Source organism: Buteo buteo, chromosome 21 (assembly GCF_964188355.1).
Source record: "Buteo buteo chromosome 21, bButBut1.hap1.1, whole genome shotgun sequence".
Lineage (NCBI taxonomy): Eukaryota > Metazoa > Chordata > Aves > Accipitriformes > Accipitridae > Buteo > Buteo buteo.
Window position 1 is genome coordinate 22483215 of NC_134191.1, and position 19331 is coordinate 22502545.

The 19331-nt window shown below is 38.2% G+C and overlaps 1 protein-coding gene across 1 annotated transcript in view; it reads left to right on the top strand.

Moving 5' to 3' along the window:
• SLC6A11 (solute carrier family 6 member 11) overlaps nt 1–19331 on the top strand; it is a 104311-nt gene that overhangs the window by 71037 nt on the left and 13943 nt on the right. The window contains exon 7 of the mRNA XM_075053560.1: nt 14188–14291. Coding sequence (XP_074909661.1) covers nt 14188–14291 — 104 coding nt within the window. The remainder of the gene's footprint in view (nt 1–14187; nt 14292–19331) is intronic.

Here is a 19331-nt window from a genome sequence, read left to right on the forward strand (position 1 = left end):
TGAATGAGAATCTTAAGAAAGTAACAGGAGTAAACAAAAAGCTATCAGAGAAAAGGATTTGTTTTGTCATTGTGATATTGCAGTCAAGCAGCTCTGTAATAGCAATTAGGCATCTTGAAATTATCAACTTGCTGAGAGGATATGGAACGCTACTACATTTGCTAAAACTCCTGTGTCACCCTGCCCCTGAAAACGTAAAAACCAAATCAACCCCAGAGCCCTACATTCTGGCAAATGTTATGTAAATGGAATATTTGAAGAAAAAAGACCTTAAAAACATCTTGGTTTGGATTCAGAATACTCCAGAAATTTGTCAGGATGACCTCTCTCAACAATCCCTCTATTCAGTTGTGTGTAAGTATTTCAAAACTCCTATGACTGTCCATAGTCGTTATAGTGTATGTGGGAGCAGCCAAATATCTCCTTCCGAGAGCATTTGGCAATAGTGTCTTAGTCAGCAAAGAGGAACAGTAATCAAAACCCTCATTTTAGAAATTAGTTAACTGCGCTTCCTGCATTTATTTTAAAAAAAAATTGAGCATCTTTATTTATCATTTATAGGAAATGACATTAAGCATGCCTCAGTCCCCAGACATGCCCCCCTAAAAGGCCTGGTAAAGTCTGGTGTCTCTAGGACACTGAAAATATACTCTCTGTCAAAAAAAGAAAGGCAGGCAATGGCTGGTTTTTTGTGCTCTTTTCATATCATGCACAGAATGAAAAAAAATTAACTTCCTTTATTTCCAAGTGCCTGAAGCTTTGTATAGGGCAAGTGTATGAGAAGGCAAAACTTTTGATGCTTTTAAGGCATGCTACAAGAGAGCTATACAGCACAACTGGAACATGTGGATGCCCTAGCAGTCAATGACTTTACCTTTCCAGAATGCTGGACAAATTTCAGTAACCAAGAACTGTCAATACAAGCAGGCTTCATCACAGAGGAATGATGCAGACCATCCTGCTGATCTGAACTCTATGTGCATTTGGTATGCGGTTACAAGAAATAAGTTGGTGAAAAAACAGGTGCCTCTCCCAAGAGGTATTGGGATTTAATGATATTTTTGCCTCTTATCAATACCTTTTTAAAAAGGTTTCCAGCTTGTCAGATTCCCAAATTTAAGTAATTGAAGACAATTTTCATTTCTTATTGCTCTGACACAAAAGAACTTTTCCAGCTATTCAGTGACTTTTTTTTCCCCCAGAAATTTTGTTCATCATAGGGACATAAGTGTTTTTATACAAGTAATATCTCTTGAATATTCTGTGTATCTTATACTGTCAGCCATCTCCTTACCTTATGTTCCAGAACTAATGTCATGGAAAACTGGTATGTATTTCAAGGGAAAATTCTATATTATGAGATAACTCTCTCCTTACGTGTATTCTGGGCAACTGTTGTAACTATTGGCTGTAAATGAAAACATGCCAGTTTTATCATAAAGATAGTTTAGAGAAATTCTTGGACTCATAACTACCATTGTAGATGGGATTTTTCCTTTGGGCAAAGTTGGAATGTTAGTATTGATTTTCAGATAAAGATAGACCTGGCCAAATATTTGTTCTTTTGTTAGATTTTTTTTTTCTTCCTAAATATGGGAAAAGTCCTATGAAAATTATTCCTGGGATTTTGTATATTTGCACAGAATAAATCAAACAAGGCTTAAGGTAGGTTGGTGCTATTTAACAAAGAACATCAGATAGCTATCTATTATTTCTTTCACACCTTTATATTTCTTGGATGGTCAGGACAAGATAACTAATAGCCATTGAAATATTGGTTGGAGAGAGCAGCTCCAAAGGGTTATGCCTTAATAATGCTATTTTAGACACCTCTAATTGCTCTTTGTAATGTAACTTTGTGACAGACTAAATCTCTGAACATGGTAACCTGAAAGGGTGCTTTCATGGCCATAATAGTTTCCTTTTACATCACTTTCAGGCAAAACTGCCCTTGGGCATTGCTGTTTCTGAGCCAAGTTGGGGATGTAAAGACACTGGGACAACCCAGTAGTAGTGGCCCAGGTGTTCTTCTGAGCCTCCAGGTCTCCAGGGTGTCATTGTGGTGATGATGCCATGCAGAAACAACAGGCTTTCAGGTCTACCACTGTGGAAAACTGAAGTCACCTGAGTATTCAGTGTCCTGGAATTCAGAGCCCTCTTGAGGTCTGAGATGCTAGTTAGAAATGGAGATAATATAGAGGTTAGAAATGGAAGTAGACAAACAAGCATCCCAGCATTAAATGTATCTGAGCCTTGTACCTTTCAGAGTGTGGGTGAAGTAGGAGGCAGAGATTGCTCCTTTAATAAATCAGTTCACTGTACTGCAATTTAGTGAAATAACAGATTTACAGCTGGGAGTTGTTGCCTTCTATTGTTTCTGTATTGACATTAAATTTGGAAGCGAAGTTGTGTAGATGTGTGGGGCACATGGGGTGTGCAGCTAGCTATCCTCAGCCATTAGCCAAGGTAAGGAGTCAATTGGTAAGAAACTAGTAAAATACTGGTGCAAAATGCAATATGTTTAGCACCTTAGTTCTTGCCAGGTTGGGATTTCTCTTAATTGGGGTGCTAGTTTGTGCAGTATTTGAATCCTGCTGTCAGAATATGCTGGCTGCGAAGTGAATCCAAAGCCTCTGGTCTCTTTCCTATCTCCTGTTGTACCATGCTGAGTGAGGATGTCAACTGATAAGTCCATAATCAAAGTGAATTGTAGGCTCAGAAGACAGAAATCAGAGTCTGGAAATCAAAGACACTTTTTAAAAACCCACTGCCCTTCCCACAAACATGCACACATACCTGCTATCTGAAATGAGCGTTCAAGCCCCTAGTTATCTCAGCTAGCACTCTGCAGAGAAGAGGGGGTTTTGGATAATGTTTATTTGTTTTTTTATGAACATACTCCCTAACCTATATGAGTGCACTCGTGATTATGCAAACAGGGAAGTACAACAGTAATTTGTGGTTGCTAGTTTTGGAATCATGCCAAGGCAATCAAGATATCTCCTAAGTTTTGGGTTAAGGAGTTCAGGAAAGTAAACCAGTCTCATAACAAACATTATTTCAGTCATGAAAAGCAGTCAGAGTAAGTGAAAGAATTCTTCCTCTAAGTCTCAGAAGGAACCTCAGTATGCTTTGCTCCAGCACCTGACTTTCAACATTGGCTGGCAACACAGAAACATACTACTAGTGTGGCTCCTGTATTGAGGAAAGTCCTGTTCCATTTTAACAGGGTGGTACTTGGCTAACAATTATGCCTCAGAAAATTAGCATTTAAATATGTGTAAAGTAATCTGAGCTATAGTGTTGGTCTCCAAAGGCAGCAATGAATAAACAAAACTTCAAGTATTTAGGTCCTTCTCCCCCTCAGCTCACCATTCTCATAATGAATATACTGTATTCATCCCGTCTGTAAGTAACATTAGCAGAAGGTAGGAGAGAGACTGCCTAGCAACCCACAGAAATCCCAAAGAGAGGTGGAAAGGAAGTGATTTTCATGTAATTATTCACTTCTACAAAAGCTGTTGTCAGGTAGACACTAGAAACATAGCTGTTTTATTATTCGCCTAACCTACTTTTAATCTTTTGAGAATCACTACCATTAAAGAGAGGGGAAAAAAGAGCTTAATTCAGCCATTTTCTGCCTGGCCGTTTAAGTTGTGTTTTCCTGCTCTAATGAAGGCTCTGCTTTCAGAAGCTGTGTTGTTTAAAAACCCCTGGGTAGTAAACTTCAGAAACAAACTAAGTCCTGTATCCAAAACTCAACATTTTTTTTGCTCCTTCTCCACAATACACAGTTCATATTTTGTTTTGGTTTAGTTTCCCAGTTAATGACATTTCCCATTTAAGAGAGTAACAAGAGATTTAAGAGAGTAACAAGATAATTTTTTTTCTTTTTTTCTTCCCAAGAAGGCATTTGGGGACAGGGGGCAGGGGGTAAAGAGTTTATTTACTTTAGGTAACACAGTTGGTGGCAGCATGTTTGGATCCAGCAGGTTTTTTTACTTTACTTTTCTGAACACGGGGACCCCAGCTTTGCCCTCAGCCATGATTCCTTGGAGTTGACTGAGGCTGCGTGGAGATGACTGAGGGATATTTTAGCACTATTCTTGCCATCTGGATAAGCCTAGAGGAGTTGTGCTTCACTTGTAAAACATCATGCTAAACTCTATTTTACATCGATGGCTGCCTGAACAAACAGTTGCCATTTTCAAGTAGCCTGAGGACAGGCACATTTTCAGTGAATAGTCTAATTTATATCCTTATTTTTCTGCATCATACTTCTAGCATAGGTTCAATAAATGTAGATTGGATAACTTTAGACATTGAAAGTTTTCTTTTAAAGGAGTATATTTAATGGAATATAAGTATATCAAAAGTATGTTGAACTACTATTGAAAGTATATTTGTTGAGGCAGTACCTTTCAGAATGATTTATTGTGAAGGTCGTCATGTAAGTTCTCAGAAGCTTTAACCTGTGTCTTTAGTTAAAGTTATATTCTACTGAGAAAAGTTACTTTAAAATTGCATTGTAACAGTCTGTTTTGCTCACTGGTTGTCCCAAGATTTCAGTTGCAAGCGGGAGGCTTTATTTTCCCTGTCAGCAAAAAGTTTTTCATTGTGACCCCTGGGATTAATTAGTTTAATTTTGTGAAATATTTTTTGTCTGATTTTGAAATAAATGTGTCTTTTTTTTAATTAATTGTTGAAAAGATTTGTAGATTTTTTTTTTAAAACTAAACATATACCAAAATCAGAAAATCAGTCTTTTTTGCTATTTTATAGACAAAAGTGAAAAATTATGCAGTTACAGTAACTGTGTTGATTATGTGGGAAAATTTAAATAATAAAGTTTATCCTTCCCCATTTGATTTTGTCTGCAGGATTCATAGGAATAAGATCCATTACTAGTGTACTGCTAGACAGGAAAAGAGCAGAATACATGCAAGGAATGGATTGATTCACTTCGAATGTCTCCATCTTCTGAGTGTTGGAGAATAGAAGAGTACTTCGAACTATGTATTTTGCGCAGTTGCATAGCACAAGCATTCAGCTGATTTTTGTGTTAGCTGCTACTGAAGAAAAAAATGCAGTTAATTATGAGAGTGACCAGTGAATAAATGAAAACTAGTAAATTTTCTTTCATGCCTTTGAACAGAGATTTCGGTTGATGGCAGGGAATTATCCAGAGTATAACCTCTTGCACTTTTTGCAATGGGATCTATAACCACTGTACTTTCCTGCTTAGTGTGGCCTCTGGGGCAGATGTAGGTGCTTCAGCCTCTTCTCCATTCATTTGGCAAAGCATTCTGCATTGAACCTGAAAATATCCAAAATTAATCTCTGTCTTTTCTGGGGGAGTGTCATCTGAATGTATAACATTCTTCATCTTGGTTAGCATATGAGGAACATAGGAAGTGTCAAAAAAAAAAAAAAAAAAGCCACACATATACCTGTTGCTTTCCTTCCAGTGTATATATATCCAGTCTTAATGCAGCAGTCTACTTCTCATCCTGGTGCTCTCTCCTGCTATTGTCAGCTATGCTGCACCACGACAAACACAATAGTTTGTGATGCAGTTGAATGTTCTTCATAATGAGAAATCTGCAAAAAAATTACTTTAATTGGAATAAGATCAGAGGTAAAATGCTCAGTCCTCCACTGCTACCTGTTTTATCATTTTTCCTAGAAGACACATTCATATATACATAAAAATGTAACTTGTAGCAGAGGAATGTAATAAACAGCAATTTAAGAAATGTTCTTCTGGGAATGATTTTTATAGTTGCACATTACCCTATGCTGTGTCTGCACACTTCAATTAGTAAAATAATTCTTACTTTCCTAGTGACTTCCGAAGTTCATCTTAGTGATAATGTTGTCATTTACTTAGGAGGCATGGGTTCTAAGACTGGAAAAAATAGTCTTGTAAAGAAAGCTCGCTGCCTTCAGGCTATGTGGTACTTTCCTGTTGCAGTAGAGAGTATGTGCTCTCTATGTTCTTAATATCAAAAGATTATTTTGAGTAGCAGAATCCAGTAGCCCTGGAGACCTTCTGTTTGCTACACCAGAACAGTTATGGTCAGGAGCCTCTGCATGTGCAGGATTTGTGCATTAGCAAGTATGTCTGCAGGAAAAACATACTGTTATGTATGAACGTAGTTTGTTTAGTTTAACATAGCTGAGTTATTCATGATTGCTTCATATGTACAATCACAGCTATCTATTGGTGTCAATGTAAAATGAAGGCCTACTAATCACAAGACAAAGAAAGGTTCCAGCCTGACCTTGAAAAAAGGTCAGAATATCTCAGTGGCATCTGTCCATCCATCTGATTGTCCTCTGAATTGTACGTGTAGGCTCACAGCACAAGCACCTGCTCTTTTTCTGTGGGGTTACAGCAGAAGGGTCAGCTTGGGTTTCAATTTCAGTTCCTATTCAGTCAAATATGTTAGCTAGTAACTGAAAGCAGTCAGACAAACTGATAGAAAAGAAGGACCCAGACTACGTGAGATGAAAGGACAGGGTGAAATAGGGACTTTGGCTTTTTCCCAAAGTCAGTAGAAACTGCATTTTTTTTCATTGTATTTTGCTCAGCATATATTTTGGGTTTTTCTACAGTTTTATGTCAGAAATTATTAGACCTATTCTGACCTGTGGTAGCAGTGCTTGGAGATGTACTTGGCATCACCAAAGGCAGCAGTCCCTTAAACACTCTTATCTAATTCGCGTGGCAGGAGAAGAGGAAGGAAGCCTGTATTAGGGCCATAGCTGGCAGATCCTTTTGAGATGGTTTGATTCTCCAAAAGTTTCTATTAGTACTCATAATTAAACATGTTGATTCCCTCATGTCTGACAGGGATAGTCTTTAAGTGCAGGTGCTACTTCAAGATTAAGACCTAACATTTTTATAGTTTCTTACAGTCCTGTCATATCTAAACCTGTACGATAATGACAGAATGTACAGTACTTTTTCCCAAAACATGAAGCTAAGATCTTTATCCTGGCTACCCTGTGTGATTTCCATAACTGGTTTTCAGTCTTTGTTTGCTGTCCATCGCCTCTTCTTTTTTTCTACACTGTGTATGGATTTTGGTTTTATTTTTTTCTGATCTTGGTTTAGTCCTCTAGTTGTGGCCTCCTCCATTCATTGAATTTGGCCACCTTTTACAGTATGTGAAATATCCAGATAGTTTAACTGGCTCCCAGGTGGCTTGGATGTAAACCATGCTTTGTGACCATAGATTCACAAAGCACGTGCTTTAGAAGCCAACTTGAAAATGCTAAACCTTGCGGTCTGGTACAGGAAGAGATGTTCCATAACTGACATGAATTTTTGACATTTTCGGCACATTCCCCACATATTGTGAGAGACACTGGCACATGAATGTTAATGTCATGATGTGTAGGACTTAAACTCTAGTAATGTTCCTATTTAAGTCTATTTGGCAACAGGTTGATTTATTCAGGCATTCTTACTGTTATAAAAATCTGCAACTATTTTATGCCTTTACCTTGAAAATTAATTCATTATATCCTGATAGCAAAGGCTTTATTTTTAAAATTCTTATTTGAAACCAAAGGCAAACTGCTTTTTAAAATGCAAACACTGCTGAGATTCATCAAAAAGTAATGAATAATTTAAATTAAAAGAAAACTCTGAAGTGCTTGCTCATTCTCTGATAACAAAGCGTAAAATAAATGAGTACCAACATTTGGAACATCATGTTTTAAAGAGTGAGCGCAGCATTTAAGCGGCCTATGAGATCTCCCATATTCTCAGAGTGCTTCATTACGGAATTGTCATTAACCACTCTGTAGTTAAGGATGCTTTGAGCTTTGCAGCTGAAGTGGGTGTTCAATCTCACTGTTAAGAATGAAAAAAAAAAAGTGAAAAAGTGCGTATTTATGAAACTACACCACTGGGATGCATATATCAGCCAGTACTCAGACACCAATGTGAAATTGATTCCATTGATTTTGATAGAAATACTCAGGGAAGCGTGTGGGTACAAATATTGGCAGCCCCTACATGTTTATCGTTCCTAACAGATCTGTTAACTGTAGAGTACAGGAAAGGTAATGGAAAGACAGGTAAACTTTATATACGTTTTGTTTAATGGAAGAATCCTCCTAGTGCTTGATTGTTGTTCTAGTTATTTATGGAGAAACACGGATGTTGCAGTTCTTTTAGATCAGCCATTGCATTGAAAAGTCTCTAAATTGTCACCTGAACCAAAGCATCAGAATGATTTGGTACCATTAAGAAATCTGTGAAATATAATTTAGAAGACTGCAAAAAGAGAAAGGGTGACACATGTGTTTCTTTACATGCACAAACCACTGAAACTGTAATACACAGGCACCTGAAGCCTACGTGTAAGTCCAGACCAGTATCAAGAACCCACAGCTACTACCTCAGCATCCTCATTGATTCTGAGTTCAGAGAGCAGCACCATTGGGAGGAAATCATGGCATCTCTCCTGCGACATGTCAGATACAGGTCTTAGGTCAGAGCCAGTTGTAATGAGAGTGACAATACTGTTTTCCTGTTTGATATAAAGCTGTGAGCCTTACTCTATAGCAGCTTTATTCATTCCTGCAACTTTTCTTGGTGTGTAATTAGGCATATACTTTATCGTCTAGATACTGCCTCCTCTTTAGAGCTTTTCTGGGGTTTTTTTGGTGTAAATTCCATTGTATCTTTCAGGCCCACATATGGTCTTTCCTACTTAATGCCACAGTGACAATAGCACTAGTGTTACACAGTGGTTATTCTCATCTGTTGACTTAAAGTAGAGAAAAAAAATCACCTTTCAATCACAGTAGATCTGTGAATCAACAGCTAGAAGGCTGCTGTTACTGTTTGTAGGGTGCTTGTGAGGTTGTAGAGGTACACACATAACTGAGCATAGAGACAGACATTTGAACAAGGAGTAACTATAGGAAGTGGTTGAGGTGGTTTAGTGCTGCAGTGGGCCATTTCTAAAAAAATCATATCCTGTTTTGTTTGCTTTTCCCATTTTTACCATTATTTGAGAAAACGACTGAAAAATTAAACCATAAGCTGATGTTTATCCCAAGAGCTTGTCTACCCAGCCCACAGACTTGATCCTCCCAGGCAGAGGCAATGCAGGCTCACCACATCCTGTCTCCTTCCAGGGCCCAGGCACTGAGGTGTGAGATACCTGACTGTGGATTTGAGCATATAACCTGCCACGAACATAATTTCTGAGTATCATATTTTTAACACACACACACACACACACACACACACTTCTGCTCAAAATGTCCTCAACGTGCACTTTAGGCATCTTGAATTTTTCCTATAGACTAATATGCAGAGACATGTACAACGAGGTGGAATAGTGAAATTTCATTAATAGCTTCCTAGCTGGGGTGTAAAATGAAGCTTTTCAGATGACAACATAATATATTTTTTTAAAACTACATATCTTTTAGGAGGATCAGACTGAAAATAACTACTTAATTTTCCCATGTTCCCCAGACATGAAAAAATTTTACACCTTTTGAGTTACATTCAGCTGTTTGTCATGACTCTAAAAGCTTGTGCAAGTGCCAGATAGTCAGTTTATCCTGGGAGATGTTTCCTGCAGTCACAGGAGGATTCCATAATAGCTGCACAGTAGTGTATAGAAAATAAATACAGAGAGTATGGAAAGTAAAGAGAAGGTACAAAGTTAGAGAAAAACCTGGAATCTAATGATAGCCCTTCAGGTGAGCAACGTTCATTTTCATTCCATGCATTATGGAAATAACATCAACACGTAACAGGTTTTCCCCAGGGTCTCTGCTTTATTCAAGTGCAGCATCAGCTAAGCTCATTTCAGGACAGTTATGCAATATTTTGTTTTATCCTTTTCACTCATTGCTTGGCCCTGTAAATATACTGCATATTGTTCAGACCTTGATCATCACAAAAAATGGCTCAGCCTTTCAAAGTGACCTATTTCTGCACTGTCCATGGGCTTCATAAACCTGTTATTTTGTTTTCAGTGTATGGCATGACCTCATCTTACTGATGTAGAGAGATATATATACAGAGACTAAAATGAGAGGCTGTCAGTCTTCTGGGGATTTTCAATTTGGAGTTGGTAGACCTGGCTTTTTATACTGTGGGGTTTTTTTGGTTTTTTTAATTGTTCCAGACATGGCTTTCATTCACCTTAGTCGCCACAGTGAATGCTCAGTAATTTTGTACTTCGCTTCGGATATCCATTAAATGAGGATTACGTAGTTAATGAACATTTGAGAAAGGGTTGGTTTAAGCGATTTATGGACACAACGTCACATAGAAACTTTATAGCAGAGATGTTGAAAGAATCTAATTTTCCAGAGCAGTATTCTATTGTCTTCGCTACAGCACATCCCTCTTCTTCCTTCTTTATCCTTCTTCATTCATTACATGTGCTACAATCACGGCAACAAAAGAGGCAAGGGATCCTCCGGACAACAGGATCCTCTGTTTGACTAGCTTCATTCATCTGCCTGGGCAGAAAGTCATGTAAATGAAGACCCACACACAAGAAGGCCAAATTAAGTTTACCCAGGCAGACTTAGTATCTGGGTATTGCCAGCTTTTGAGAGCTGGACTTTGCAAAACAGTGCTTTCCATTTTTAGTAAAAGATGTTCTTGGTTATTCTGTTTTGTGGAATTATGTTTTTACCAACAAGTTAGTTATCAGCAGGACACAGCTGAGACCGCTGCTTGTGAGCTAATGGTGTGAATCAGGAAAGCTGTAAAATGAAGTGTGGGAAAGCCTCAAAATGGGGATCAGGGCACAGACAGCTCTCTGTTCCCCTTCCCACTCAGAAAATGGGAAGTGGAGAGAGACTCACAATCTCTCACTGTCATGCCTCATTTCTACTTGGAGAAAGCAGGCAGTGCCATAGAGTTGAGGCTTGTTTACTTTGCCTTCTCCCTTTGGGAACAGAGCTTCATCGCACAGGCTCATCGAACAGCCCCTTCTTCCTAGCTAGCAAGCATTATTCCCATACAGCAGTTGGAGCAATAGCTGTGCTGCGGTATTCTGAGCTGGCATTCACATTTTTCTTGTTTGCACATACTGTCGCTAATGTAGCGCTGGACCTAGCTTGTCTAGAAAATGGCTGTAACACGTGCAAAAATGTAAGCATGGTAGATATAAAGGATAGTAGGTATAAAGGTTCTGTCCTTTGGTATTTGGATTTTTTAAATATTAGGGTATAATAAACAAAGGTTTTGTGCTTTAATTTTGATCTTGTTTTGGCGTGGAAACATTTTAATTATGATATGAAAAAAGTAAGAAGAAACACTTAGATCCATCTTTTAAAGTAGAAGCTAATAAAAGACTATAAAACATTTGCAATCCCAAAATTTATGAATGCATACTACTGAATTGACTTAATTATCACTAACCAAAGGATTTTCAAGGTACAAAGTTTATAAAGCATGAACAGGATGTTCTCTGGTACAGGTCCTTTCCTCCAGAATCTACTCTTGTCAGAAACCTACCAAGCCCTGTCTCATTTCAGAAAAAAAAGTAGTCCTTTTGTCCCAGTCTTTCACCAGCTGCTGGCTCCAGAACCCTTGGTTTGCAACATATTGGCAGTGTTTTCTTTGTCCTTCAGAATTTCATTGTTCTGCAGAATTGTTCTACATTCATTCCATGTACTTGGAAAATGTTACAAATTCTAGTCTAAGCCAGACGTTGCAAATTCAGCATTCTCAAAAATAATTTATAATGCTTTTGTTGCTGTAAGCCACATGGATGACACCTGGATTTGTGAGTGGTATCTACAAGAGCCCATCTGTACCCACTAGAAGTTTTAATGAGAACAACTTCCCATGAGGTACAGTTTATGAATGACTAAGACTGGGTGTGACTTAGGCTAATAAACAATTTGTGTACCTCAACAAATTCTCCAACCACAAATGAGTACTGCAGTCTGGTGGTAAATGTCAAATGGTCACTAGCTGTTGGGGGCAAGAATATGAAGAACTGAGCTGTAATATCAACCGCATGGCTTTAAAATGTTGACATGTCTAGGCTTGTGACAAAAATACAACAGAGTTAGTCCATCTCTCATGTTTTTCCAGCTATCAAGAATCTGTCTATGGTTTCTAAATTAATTTCCCTATTTACCACTTCCTTGATGAGTTGTAGATGGCTTTGCCATTTCAGAACCCTGAAACTGAAATATTAATGGTCATCACAAATTAAATGTCACTGGTTCTCTGAGTGTACAAACCAAAAGAAGCTACACTGATTCTATTATTCCATTCAGTAAATAAAATTACTTCCTCCTTTCTGTTTAAACATTAGCCATAAGTTCTGATGGAATTTTTAGATTGATGTCATCTAGTGCAACAAAACCAAAGGGCTCTTCAATCTGATTCAACTTTTATAGAACACGTGAACATTTGCTTACAGAACATGTTTCTCATAAAGTATTTGCCACTTACTATGTTGAAGCACTGCCAGATGCCATGGGCTTTACAGGAGACTTGTTTTTCTTTGAAGGAAATAATATCACTTATGGCCAGAATTTTATCTGTTTTTCTAACTATGTACACAGGACCTCCAGACGGATATGCTTTCTGCTCCTCTTCTGAAGCAGCTCTGGGGTTTCTCACTTTGGAGTACAGTTCTTCTTTGCCCCCATTTCCACTAGGACTTGCTGTCCAAGGAATAATCAGACTTCTGCAGAGCTGGTGTATGCCAACAGGAAAGGCTATGCTCATCTAAATGCTATGCAATGCACTGCAACAATACATGTTGCAAAAACTGAAATGGAAAGAAACAGCAGATTCCACATGTGCTGATCCAGTTTCTTAGCTTTTATTTATGCTCAAGAAGACCGTGCATTTTCAGTTGACCTATGCTCCTTACAGCTTTTTGGGAGCTTCTGATCTTGTTAAAGAGCCTGTCGGTCAAAAGGCTTTCTCTGTGAAGTCTTTTCCTTACCAAGTGGTGAAACTTTGAGATGTAATCAGCTGTATCTTATTCAGTATGACAGCCATGAAACCATTTAAGCTACTGATGCAAATCAAATGTGATCTTAATGTTATTTGTAAACAGAAACCCTCACAACAACTCCAGAGACTAAGGTCTCACTTGATCACATGTAAAACAAATCCACTCCCTTGATATAATTATGAGTATTTGATTATTACTATTATTAGTCATGAAATCACTACCTGCATTACCTCTTTCCTGTCTCAAACTTAGAGTAGCTAATGGCTACACAGTTATTGCCTCTGGTTATCAGTCAGGGTTTTGTTACTTCTCTGAAAAGCACTTTGGTTGCTCTGCTTTAAAAACCCAAAACTTACAGAGCTCATTTATCCCAGGAAACTAGGAGTCAAAATTTATTGGATTGGAAATGACAGCGCAGCTGTGTAGACATGGGTTCTTCACATCGCTCTCATGGCAAAATCAGGAGTTGAGAGTCTATTCACCTCCAATAATAACACACCCAGACTCTAGTAGAATGAACTGTTTTGTTGGAGTATCTTTAAAGTCAAAAAAATTGCATGTTATGTTAATTTTCTGAGATTGCTGTGAGGAGAATAATCTAAATGTTACCGTAATGATATTATAAAGGTACTTGCTAAGCTCTACAGAGCTTTTATTTGTTAATTGTACAGTGACCAGAAAAAACATGTCCTGGTGCCTAATTGGGGCCATTAAATATTGCTAAAAAAAACCCCTTCCCTTGATAAGTTGTCTCTTCTCTTTCCCCAGCTTGATTTGTATATTATCTATGAATGGCATATTTTGGCTTTAGAGGTTTTTTTCACACTAAATTTTTAAATTTGCATAAATAATTATCAAGTGAGAATGAGATAAATGAAGATGATTCTATTTAGGTTGCAATTACTAGCATCTTATAGTGTTAATAAAACCATTAAAGAATTTATATTTGGTGAGGTTCTTCTCCAGAAATTCTGTTTCTCTTTCTACTTAGATTAGGTTGAAACTGTAAAGACCAGCCGAGTTACTCCTTGTAACTGGGAAGGAGAGGGGAATTTAACTCACAGCATATTTTTTTGAAGGTTGTGACTTATAAAAGGTTTGCCAGACACTATTACCCTGTACAGTTGCCTCTGCAAATTTGCAGTCAATATATGCATAAAGGTGATTTCTTCTTGACCTTTTTTAACCATTCAGGTTTTTTTGTCTTCAGGTGTGGGTGGATGCTGGTACACAGATATTTTTCTCTTATGCGATCTGCTTGGGGTGCTTGACAGCCCTGGGAAGTTACAACAACTACAATAATAACTGCTACAGGTAATATCTTCTACACTTTATTTTTATATTTAGTTTCAGTGATGGAAGTGTCCGCATACTTAGCTTTACTCAGAAGTCTTTCCCTTTTCCTTTAGCTACTTACATGAGTAATCATAAGCACATGCACATGTTTGTATGGGACAGAGATCTGTAATGTTTTTTATAATTGTTTCAGAGAAACTCTTTTCCAAATTTGGTGTTTTCAACCCTTTTGATCATATCTGACCCTTGCACAGCCACAAGTCACTCAGTACACACAAGCATACAAATTGCACGTATAATATACTGAATTTCATACATGTATAATTGCATGTGTGTGTAATATTTGATTGTATGATGTGTGTCTGCTTTAAAAAAAAAATCCTACAAAAATAGTTATTAAAAGTTGCCTGCGTTTGGTCTATGCTCTGAATGTCACTTTTTCCCATAGTTTACTGGCTCCTAGCTAAAGCACAGTAGAAATGGATAGCATTACATTGTTTATCTGTATAGAAATCGGTAAGGAAATTGCTAATGGCTTCAGTAAGTTTTACTCTTTCCTGAATCAATGTCAAAAGGATATGACACACAAAATCCTCACTCCATTTTATTGGCATGGGCAGGAATATGAGCACTACTGTTTTTCTTCTTCTGGCATCAGTAGTTATTGAATCAGTTTTGCTACAATTCAACAGCCTTTAACATGAGACAGTAAATGATGGTTTGGTTGTACTGACTCCATGATGATCTCCAGACAGAGAATTAAAATTTCATTTTTTCTATAAAGGAAATAATGCAGTCCAAAAGCAAAAGAATCCTAAACACACCAGCCCCAAAACTCCCAAAGTGTAAGTATTTAAATTCTAAATTACAGTTTTATTTAGTTCAGGAGACAGTTTTAGAAAACTGCCACTTTCTTTCAATGTCTTAGCAACAATTTTCTCTTCTGTCAGAGAAACACCAAACAGTAGGACCCTCCAGACAGAGAGGGAATTGGGATACTGGAAACCACAGGGACACGAATGGATCCACCAGCTGAATGTCTGCAAAGCTATCCAGCAGCAGTTTAGGGTACTTTGCTATCTAAATGTGCAAAGTAACTCAGCAGCAACAGAAGTTACTTTTTGCTTGGCTACGACAGCCAAAATTCCAAATGTTTTGCTGTATAAAGTAGTATAAGTTCCCTACTATCTTCAGTGCTGACTGACATTATTTTCAGAATAACGATAAAGATGCCCCAACAGAGGGTAATGAATGCCCTTACAGAACAGCGGGTAACGAAAGTTTTCCCCAATTAGCCTAACTGATGCTTTAACAAAGGCACTACCTCTTTTCTCTCTTATTTAATTTTATTTTTATTTCTTTCCAGTTGCATCCCATCTAGAAACTATTCTGTTACTTCCTCAAGGACTGCAGTAATCTTTTTACTATGGTTTTGTAACTCATTACAAAAAGCAGGAGGTTTGATATGTCATCAGAGAGCTTATGTAATTTTCCTTCTTTTCCTCTGACCCTAGCAGCATAGCTTGTAAAAAACATCAGGAGCTCTCATTTAAAGCTCCTGAGCAAGGTGCTGCAACAGAACACTTTTTACTGAACCCAAGCTTCACAATTCCTCTAACAAAATGTTTTCGCACATTTCCTGAATAGGACAGATTTTATTGTGTCCCAAAGTACGATTCTTAAGAAATCTGAGGAAACGAGTAGGACAGAAGTTAACTGCAGAAGGCAGCTGAGTTAAACAGGGTTGCTAACAGAGGAAGACATACAAATCAGCTATGCAGTGGAAAGCAGAATTAAATTTGTATTCTAACTAGCACTTAAAAAAATTAAAATCAAGCCGTGGATTTGCCTCTCACAATACCCGCAGTGTACTGTCTGATTGTAACATCTACTTCCACCCTTTTTGCACTCTGTTTTGCTAATTATTTTTTTTTTTCCTAAGGGAGAGTTGTGGTGGAAAATAAGGACATGAGGTATTTTAGTGGGAAATGGGAAAACCTAAACTGCACATGGGTTTTTCTTATTAGCAACCTGATCTAATTCATGAACATTGTAAATGAACTGGAAGCAAGTCACCTCACATCTTTGAATAAGAAAGGAATTTTTATTGTCCTTACTTATCTTTCATTGTAATACATTAATACAGATCCTCCCTGGATTTACAACAGTTTATGTCAAAAGTGACTCTTATGAAAAGATGAAAGTAATGGCAGCACCATCAGCAGGCAATGTTTTCACCATATAAATAAAAGAAAGGTGTACTGATGTTTCCTCTAATTTTTAGCAAGCTACGAAATCCTAGTACATTCAGACCTTTTAAGGGATGGATTAACTTCAGACAACCTCAGCAGACAGGAGAGGAAAACGTTCTTGTTCCTGCTTCATGTGCTCTGTCTTGGCAGAACCGATCCAGCTCCCTGCCAGACCCTGTGCATTTCCCCACCAGGGGATACGCCATTTGGTGTGACAGCACCGTGCCTTTGTACTGGAGGCTGCACCTCAGCAGGACCATTTTTATGTGTGAGCCCCGCGTACAAATCAGGGGTAGGCTGCCGTGTTGCCATGGTGGTGCAGAAGACAAATGAGTGATTTCACACACTGTCAACAAAAGGACAAACCTTTTAAGAAATGAAGATGTGTCCTTTATCAATCTTGTAGTCTAAGAGGAAAAGAGGAATGGGAATGGGTCTTGAGGGGATCCATAAAGGCAAGGAAGTAACCAGAGGGATGCAAAAGGCTCTGTGGACTCTGCGCTCTAATTGGAGAAGCTCCTTAAGGAAGGCAGAATGAATTTTCAGCAGTATCCTGCCAGTCAGGCGGGGAGAGGATAAGGGATGCATATCTTGAATTATTCAGGTGATTGGCAAGACATTAATTTGGAAGACTGTGAAGTTTTCATAAAAATTTGAAGTTTTTCTTTCATTTGAAATCAGTTTGGGCTTCAGTCAGGCTCTGATGCCTTCCTACCAAGGATGCTTATAAAAAATTGATGGAAAATTAGATAAACTTCATGTTTTCCTTCCAATGGTTCTTGGGCATTTGTGTTTTAAAATTCATTGGTTCACAATCAACGGATCCAGATCCCCCTCTCAATTTTCCTTCCTGTAGCATAAAAAAGAGACTGAACTACAGGTTACACGCTTCTATCTAAGGGAAAAAAAACCAGTAGGAGTTGAGGGGTTAGTAGAATTCCTGCAAAAAAGGAAGGATGGAAATTAAAATCGGAGGTTATATTTTTATTAGGACAGGAAACACTGCTAGGTCCCCAGAGAATTGAGTGTTCAGTCTGTAACTGTCTAACTGGGGAAGAAAATGAAGGAGCTGTGGCTGTGTCATGTGAAAAGAATAGGTACCTCACTAACTGGAGATTATGAAAATCCCCTTAGGTTCACTTTTTCCCATTTCCTTGGAGAAATGCATACCTAGCCTGTAATTATTTTGTACCATGGCACTGTGGTTCGCAAGTCTTCCCTGTGAGTGGAAAAATGGCCGTGCTCCTCTTGTTCTCTCAAAGATGATCTAGTCATATAGGATGGTCCAGCTTAAACCACTTGGGCCATGCCCTAGAACCTTCCCGCAAGAGGAAGCAGCAGAAACTGCCAGGGGCTCTGAAGATGCACAGGGAGCAATGTGTCTTCACCTCAAGCCTTTTTCTCATGGTTAGGAACCAACAGCTCTCAAATGTCCTGTGCTACACCGTTCACCGGAAAAAACATCTTGTTTGGACTGCATTTGAAACCTGGGAATTATCTATAATAAATCTTATCTGCAGAAAACAGGCTGTTCCAAATGGAGGCATCATATGACTGGTGAGCAGTCAGATCCATCCCACTGAAGTACTGTCTCTCTCCCCCCCCCCCCCCCCAAAGGATTAAAAAATACATCTTTCTGACATCTCTTATCGACAGGGTTTCACCACACTTAGTTTTAATTTCTCAGCATTGAACTCACCAGTTTCTTAGGTGAGATAGGCTGGGGTGAGAATCTCTCCAGAGCTACTTCAGTGCTGAAATACACCGAGAAGAATGGTTAGGAAAATGATTTTTTTCTTTGATTTATTTCTCTGCAAAGCGCAAAGAACGCCATGCTCCTGGTTGCTTTCTTTTAGATTGCTATTTTGCTTTAAAACATCCAAAGTGTATAACTAGCCTGGCTGTGCATAACTACAGGAAGCAGTTTCAGATGAAAATCAAATAAATAACAGGTTAGAATTCTGACCATTTTCAGAATTTTCAGAAAGTATTTTAAAGGACCTATTTACCCCTGCTAGTGAACAAACAGCATTAGAGAGTTCATGCATGAAAGAAATATGAACATCACTGGACCTCTCCATATCTGAGTCTTGATCTACAAATGGGAGTATTCATTTTTTTTCATTTCTAGACAAATGTTGGCAATTTATAGATGATATGCCATACAGTAATTTTTTACTATGAAATGATTATGAGAACATAAAAACATTCTCAAAATAATGGTTAAAATTAACTGTAGATAAGGTGACGAGAGAGAGGCAAAGCCTCCCATGGCCCAATGGCCATAGTTCAGCTGATCCCTCACTTTGCAGTATTGGAACGTATGCCTGCTTCCTGCCATTTACAATGTATGTGCCTGATGCTAAGGTGAGCCAAAGTCAGTAACAAGAAGAGCTGTGAACAGATGTGGGATGCAGTGCAGGGCTCGTTAGTGAAGGAATAAGATGCTGGAACTGGTCACCTCACTTTCAACTTAATAAACTGATGAGACAAAGCTAACAGGATAAAAATACCAAACGAAACAAGCAACAGGACAGAGAGGTTGCCAAGGAAGTTTTGCTGGAATATGTGCCAGGACTTCAAAAATATGAATTGTCTCTGATTCTCAAAAAGTCACTACAAGTCTGTGACAAAGATGGGAATCATTATTGAAGATGTGGATTCAGAACCTGTTAGGTTTTACAGGGTCATTTCTTCTCATAGATAGCTTGCACAAAAATTTGCTTCAGAATGGTAGTAGGCTGGGAATAAAGCAGACTAAGGTATAGGCTTGACAGAGCTACAGGCTTGCCTTGTCTTTCAATGT